Here is an 8209-nt window from a genome sequence, read left to right on the forward strand (position 1 = left end):
ATCTTTTGAACTTGAATCATACCTTGAAACGAAAAAATTGAAAGTCTAATGTTTAACTCAATTGCACGTTTTCAAATCCAAACTGTTAGACTATTATGTTTTCTATTATTGTCTATGCTTTGGGGTGTTTCGGGGTTGATTAGATGTTGACTAGTTATAGGTTGTTACCAGAGGCTCAAGGGTTATGCGATTGTGATGATATGGTGATTTGTTCTCAATCTTTTCAAAACCAACCAAGGTAATGTGATGGTATGCTCTATGATGGATGTATTTACTGTCTGTTATTGCTTTCTAGTTTCCTTGTGTGAAGCTGAGGTGTATGTTTAGGTGATACCTAACTTAACCATTTTTGAGTCTCGATCAGTTATATTTGATAATCATTTTTGAGTCTCGATCAGTTATACTTAGGTTACTTCCAATCGCTTTGAGAGGACTGAAGTGTTTGTTATGTTCTTGATGATGTCATGTTTTGACTTGACCATTTTGGAGTCTTCGATCAGTATTGTAATTTACTATTGGGATACTTTCTGGTTGCTCATTGGAGAACCATTGGATTTTGTGATTTATCATTGATGCCTTCAGTGGCTGATAGAGAACTATCGTGGTCATATGATTATTATTTGGTGCTTATCTGTTGCTCATGAAGAACTGATGTAGTTTTGTGGCTTATCTTTTATGATGTCTTTTCAGTTGCTTGTATAGGACTGAGGTGGTTTTATTATGATTCTTTGATTTATGAATTCATGAGCCTAGGGTAGGTTATCTATGTGTAGTGTTGGGAAGTGGCTTGCAATGGGGATCGGGGCCCTAAGAGGCTGCCTGGAGTAACCCATTGTAAGTTGTTTTAATAAGTGAAAACATTTACACTAAATAAGGAAAAATGAACCTAATAAGATAATTGTATGTTCTCTCCCATGCCTTGAGTGCTAGTACAGACTAGGATGGGGTAGAGAGAACGCTTGGTTACAACCTTGCATTCCATAGTATGCCTCATCAGTACGAGAGGATACTAGTGGCCGCAGGGATCAGTAGGGACCCAGGATTCCTAAGGGATTGCTCGGGTAACTTCTACGTGACTTTTGCGATGACACTTTCCCGCTTGCATATTAGGTTTCCTACATGTCTTGTGGTACCTCTAGGATTTAGATGTCGATCTTTTTAGGAACCCTTGAGTTAGCATACTTATAGGATTTCTTGGACTTAGAGAGTACTTATGATTATCGATTTTGTTATCCTATTTGGGACTTGAGACTATCTCCTCAGCGCGGTGGGAGTGGACCATTTAGGTTCCACGCGGTCGGGTGGTAGTGCTTTTACTCTTACCATTAAGATCCGTTCCGTGGTCACCGTGGCTGGAGATTTCGTGATTGGCATTTACCTTCACTAAGTTCTTGGATTATTATGATGGATGGTTAGATTTTATGATAGATGTTTTATCATTATGGATGTATGGATGTATCATGTATGGTGAATAGTTTCATATATTTTTACTTTACTTTGTATCATGGATTTGAGGATGTTGTATCTTGATCTTTACATATGTATATTCTTTTAAGCCTTTCATACCCTGTGACTTGTATAGTGGATGATTGAGCATTCTGAATTAATTTGCCAAGTGGCATTCAGAACAAATGTATAATATGGACATGGGACTTCTGATTATTCTTTCATATTTATGTGATATTTGTTAGACTTAGAATTAATTAAATTTAAACGTGACTCAATGTCTTGGGATCTTTAAGAAATGTAACTTGCAATGTATGTTTGTCGATGATTACATATTATTGCTTCCGCTACTATGTGTTTGATGTGTATGTTATACTTTCTTACTTTAAAAAAAAAAAAAAATGTTTAGCAAACTTAGTGAAACTTTAGGTTAATTCTTTTGGATCCCTTAGCGGGGCGTTACACTGCTTAGAGAGTTTTCATCTTTTTTCAATGGGTCATTCATCCCTTAATGTTCCACTAATCTCCATAGTGGAAAATTTTCTTCCACGTTGGTAAGAAGGCAATCTTAAGGGTGGCAAATTATTTTCCCTATAGAAAGGAGACTAGATGTCACCCTTAATAAAAAGGGATCAGATGACACCATCTAATCCCTAATCTCCTTTCTTTTAAGGGAAACATTTTATCTCTTTCTATTGAATGTGCCATTGGAACACTAGTTAAGTGAGTTGTCAATGGGTCATTCAGCCCTTAAGGTTCCATTAATCTCCAAAGTGGATAATTATCTTCCTCATTGGTAAGAAGGCAATCTCAAGGGTGGAAAATTCTCTTCCCCATAGGTAATAACCTAAATGAAAGGGGATGCATCTATAAGTATTCTGTAAGTATGTTCTAGGCTAAGGATAGCAGAGAAAGACAAAGAAATGCATAATGTGTAATAAAATATAAATTCTAGAATGTAATAGTTGTAGGGAAGTGTCCTTATTAGTGATTACACAAATTGTAGGAGAATAAAAAATATGCAACAAGTGTTTGATAAAAAAAAACATGAAAGAAACACTATATCTTGGACTATTTCAATTGTAGGAGATATCTAGCATAACCATTTTGATGAATTCCTCACAATGTTTTCCCAAATTCATTTAGCAAGGTTTAAACCAAACCAATTTAGTTTGAAGTCTATGCTTGACAACTGTGCCTCTTAGATACAACACACACACACACACACACACACACACACACACACACACACACACACACACACACACACACACGGTCTAATGATTTATGCTTATATTAATAAATGTGATTTAAATTAAACATTTCTATGAAGAATGTCCTTGTTTCCTTGTAAGGGAAACATGGGAACATTAAAGATACATACAACATCTTCAATCAAATTTGTGAATGTGATCTCATCTACTAGACTAGAATGAGTGTAGGGCATGTGCATATTAGAGATCACTATGACAAAGCTAGATTGAAAACTTCTACTTGAATATACAATGATATGTAGAAATTTGAATAAGCTTTTAAAATATAGAATTAACTTACAACTCAAAGATGAAAACACCACAACTCTCCATAATCAACATCACCAACATGCTTTGTAACCTACATAAAAAGAAATTGTATGTAACTATATTTTTTTGTACATGCTTCCTTTTTTATTATCTCCTATAATTAAAATCCACATGTCATAATCCACCAACATTGTATGCCTCTCACTTGCATGCAAAAAATATAATGTCCATAATTTTCAAGTGTACATTTTAATACTTTTCAAATTGCAACCTCCTACAGAGATGATAAATCTAAGAATTGCACGCCTCAATACCACTCTACTTCTAGAGATCTAACCTTGGAAATCATGTGTCTCTTGCAGTTGAAAATTGTGCATGTTTTTGCAGACCTCTAGATCACCACCCAAGAATTAAAAATAGCCTTATAATATTATATCTTCAAAATTTAATCAATTTATTTTTTAAACATTACATAGAATTTATCATGAGATATTCTATTTGTTGTAAAAAAGAACTAGCTTAGTGTCTATTTAAGGATACAGTTTTGATAGAAACTAATAATAAAACCTATGTTATTGTCAACCCCTCTACCTAATTACACCCAAGAAAAATTTATGGGAAGATTATTGCTAGTACTTTCTATAATTGCATCAATTCAATCATTGTAAGATGTTAATAATAAGTTATTTTCTATTGGAATCATAAGATTTCTTTTTCAAATTTTGTTTAATTTTATAATGTTAAACATGTGAAATTTTTAACCTTATAATTTATTAAGATTTATTGTTGTTTTGATTGACTGGAATAATTTGGATGCTATAGAAGGAAGTTTTTATGAATGATAAAGTTGAAATTTCTTTGTATAGTTAATGTGCCCTTGGTCTACTAGTGAAATCAAAAGGTTTTTAATGAGTTCACCAAGGATCAAGTCTTGTTGAGTGTGAGGTTCTCAATATCTATTTTATTTTTAGAATATTTTTTATGAGAATTTAGATTCATAGTATTAAAAATAATAAATAAAACATATGAAAGTATATTCTTAAATTCATATTCTATGTTAACTATTATAAATTTTTCAATATATGTTAATATATTGAAAAATTTAAAGTGCTATATTAAATTAGATCTTATTTTAATATATTAATATATATACAATTGAAATATTATATATTGCATTTATATAAAAGTAATCTAACATATCAAACTAACCATAATATGTCTGTCCTAGTTTATATTTAAATAATTTATTTATCAAATGGACAACAATTACTAGTATAGCATCTCTTGTTCTATTGGAAACGTTGATGATACAAATCTTAACACAATCAAATCTAGAAACAAATCAATGAAATACTAGTATTGCAATATTGCATTTCAATAACATGTGCCTTAGTCCACACCCAATCCTCTCAATTATTTCTAAAGGAGTAAACTCATTAATAGGTTTCATACTTACCAATAGTCAATCAACTTTTTTTTCCCTTCATAATGCTTCATAAGATGACTACTTTTTTTACAACAATATAAGATAAGATAAATTTATTAATGTCCAATGGGAGACCAAAAAGGGTCTCTCAGAGTAAAAACTTACAGAACAAGAAGCAAAGAACCAACAGACCACCAAATAGTAATCGAGAAAGTAAACAGATGAGAAAAAAAAAACAGATACAAGACGCAGACTAAGGGTTCTATAATTTTCTATGTATGGTAAGTTATAGCTATTAGTCACCACTCTCCACTCTCCACTTTGGAGACTTTGAAGTAAAGAGACTCCTCCAAATTTCCACTTGTTTACTAGAGCTCAATCAGAAAACCGCGGATTCCCCATAAAATTGACTCCCCATAAAATCTCGGCCTTTCATGACATCCCAAGCTAAGACTTTCCATGTCCCTACGGACAAGAATTTGTCAGTGAGTTAAAGCAACTTTAACTCCAGCGATTGGTTAAGAAAATAGTACACAACATCAACGGCAAAGAGTTTCTCTAAGAACTATAAAATTCAAACTCTGCCGTCGATCTGTTGTAATTCATTCCCCCGATAATCCAAGTAGATGCGGACCACGTGATTTGGAGGTCACCTAATTAATATTTCGCGTACGTCGCTTATTCCAACGACTATATTATCGGGCAACTAATTAAAAAAACTGGAGTGGAAATCGATCCGTTGACAATATGACCGTTGCTTCAAACCCTATTCATTTTCAATTTAAAGTTGCATGAACACACTTTTCGCCCTACCAGGTTTTCACCTCTCTGTTCCTTTTGCAGCTTTTGACAGTCTCACTGCATAATGGGCACAGGCAAAGAATACCAGGAAGAAGACAGCGTGTCTACCAGCTGTATATCTTCAGAACCCACTATGCAGGCCGAGGTCTCTAGTTCGACTCTCGCCCCTCTCGGGGACGAAAAATTTCATCTTGATGAGAAGGAAGCGCACGAAAGATCTTTGAAAGCAAGCGTTGTTAAAACGAGCGCAATGCTGCTTTTCATGATCTCCTCTTTTATAGCGATTTTCGCTCCTGGATCGTCTGAATTTCCCTTGCATTTCGCTTCTTTAGTGGATCTGAAGACAGGGGTTCGAATCCCGGGATTCGTGTACATTGTCCTGAAGGAACTCAGAACACGGGTTCGAGTCCCGGGATTCGTCTACATTGTCCTGGAGGAACTCAGAACCCGGGTTCGAATCTCGGGATTCGTCTACATTGTCCTGGAGGAACTCAGAACCCGGGTTCGAGTCCCGGGAGCTGTGTACGCTGTTTTTCAAAATAAAGACAATGTCCATTTCGCAATTGGGTGTGCACTTGCAGCAGTGTTGGTGATTGGGGTTGTGATTTATTCTTCTTCTCGGAAGAAACAGAGCAAGGGGGTTTTCACTTCTATTGAGGAAATTGCCATTGAAGAATTTCCGGCTGAAATAGAGTGCGAAAATGATGGTGTCCTAAAGCCATCAGTTTCCACAAGTTCGAATCCCCCAGGGGCTTCTCCGCAACCTTGGAAGCCTATTTCTGAACTCAATGTTAAGCTCGAGCTCGAGTATTCTGTAGGAGAGATGAGTTCAGTGGAGAAATTGTCGCCTTCAGATGAAACTCAGGTGTTTGTGAGAAACACCAGAAGAAAAAGTATGTCTACAATTACCCACAATCTGGTCAAACGAGATTCATCTGTGGGCTCTTCCTCATCCTGTGACAGAGCTCGTTCAAGAGAGGTAAATGTCTCTCCTTTACTAAGCTTGATTTTCTGCATTTGGTTTCTGATTTCTTCATATGTTTTCCAAATCACGGATTTCCACATTTGTTCTGAGTATGTGGGTATTCGATTTTCTGAAGGTTTGTGATCATTAGTTTACTGAGTATATTTTCTTCTGTGTTTTCAGTGCAAAGCAGATATGCCCCTTCGAAGATCCAGCAGACTTCGCAATAAAGTGATGTCGCCGCCATCAACGGGGGCACTGCAGCAAATAACATCCAGAGGATGATTTTGCTCTAATGTTGAAGTTTATTTTCTCACATGAAGCTCTTTTTCATTGCATATGAGATCATTAATGCGACTCGAATACCCAGTTAAGCTCTCCCATTTGATTTTGGCTAAGGTGTATCGGTAAATAGAATTCCGTGATCACTTTGCTGAACATGATCTACATTTTGAATTTTCAGATGCTAGCTACAACTAAAAAATCTGAACTTTCCCGAGATTTGTATTTACCATGCTCATTTTTCTGAGCATCTCAACTTTTGATGGCGACATTTTATGGTGATTAAATTTAACTGAAATTTAGAAGAAAAGAGTTGTAATGAATGGTGGAACCTGGACCTGGACTGGTTCACCCAAATCAGATGGATTCTGCTCGGAAAAAAATAAAATGTTTTTTAAAGGATCGTACCAAGATACCTACGGAATTATTATGCTTGTAATTTTGAAAGGTTAAATGCAATGATCGGACATGCTATTTTATTTGTCTGGTGTACACTTTCAAACAGAAAGCCCCTGGTCTAAGCCTGAACGCCACCTGTTCTTAATAATTTTGCTAATCATTTTAGACCTTAATAACGTGGATTTTTAAAAATCCTGGAATCATTGCTCGTTTTTAATCTTGAATCAGTGTGTTTATTACGTCATTGTAACCTGTGGGTTTTATTAATGTTGGGATAAACATTGCTCATATATTATCTCTCAGTGGTGATTTCAAAATCTGTATAACTTGACATTTGAAAGAAAAACATTAAAAATTTAAAACATTTAAGTAGTAGTCAGAGACAATTATGTATATGTTAAATGAAGCTGCATTATTCATGTTTTGAATAAAAAAGCAGCATATTCATGTTTGATTATGGTTTGTATATAATATGTTTCTAGTTTTGGCCTTCTTTAATGTTTGTAAATATTACTTATGTTGATCATGGTTTTATTTCTTTTTTAGTATTATTATAATTTTAAATCTTGATTTTGTTCACTTCACTTTTTAAGACAAAAATCTTAGTGTCAAGGCAAAAATACATTTACAGTCAACTACCTTTAGCTTGTGTTCATACCACTCCACAATGCATGTGGGTATGATTGTTGAATGTTTTCCTTTTATCAAGGGATATAAATCACTCTTTGATCCCAATGATGGATTGCAAGTGAATAAGTAGTTTTTTGGACATTAGTTTTTGCATCCAAATCTTGGTGCATGAAGGCAAAATACATTTAATAGCCAACAACCAATATAGAACATTGGCTTCTGTCCATACAAAAACCACTCAAAGATGGATTACAAAGTGAAATTATAGTTTCTTAGATAGTTGTTGCATCCAAATCTTGGTTGTTTAAATGCCTATAAATATGTCCAACAAAATGTTATTGTGGATATGATGTTACATGTTTTCCTTTTATCAAGGGATAAATCAGATCCCAATGATGGATTGCAAAGTGAAATAGTAGTTTTTTAGACATTAGTTTTTGCATCCAAATCTTTGTGTGTGAAGGCAAAAATACATTTAATAGCCAACAACCAATATAGAAACATTGGTTTGTGTCCATACCAAATCACAATGATGGATTACAAAGTGAAATCTTATACACTCTTTGCATCCAAATCTTGATTGTTTAAATGCTTGTAAAATGTTCAACAAAATGTTATTTTATTCAAAATGAAACATACCTAAATACTTTTGTTTTACTTAGCTTTTTTAGACATTAGTTTTCACATCCAAATCTTGTTGTGTGAAGGCAGAAATACATTTACAACCAGCAACTACAA

The 8209-nt window shown here is 34.4% G+C and overlaps 1 protein-coding gene across 1 annotated transcript; it reads left to right on the plus strand.

Annotated features, from left to right (window-relative positions):
- The first annotated feature begins 5139 nt into the window (after positions 1–5139).
- LOC149556544 (uncharacterized) lies at positions 5140–6923 on the plus strand. The gene is made up of 2 exons (XM_089830856.1): positions 5140–6175; positions 6344–6923. The coding sequence occupies exons 1-2, from the start codon at positions 5261–5263 to the stop codon at positions 6443–6445; spliced, it is 1017 nt and encodes a 338-aa protein (XP_089686982.1). The 5' UTR covers positions 5140–5260; the 3' UTR covers positions 6446–6923.
- Positions 6924–8209: the final 1286 nt, after the last annotated feature.

Source organism: Cupressus sempervirens, chromosome 5, assembly GCF_028749045.1.
Source record: "Cupressus sempervirens isolate cs-2001-9-10 chromosome 5, ASM2874904v1, whole genome shotgun sequence".
In the NCBI taxonomy this organism is placed as follows: domain Eukaryota; kingdom Viridiplantae; phylum Streptophyta; class Pinopsida; order Cupressales; family Cupressaceae; genus Cupressus; species Cupressus sempervirens.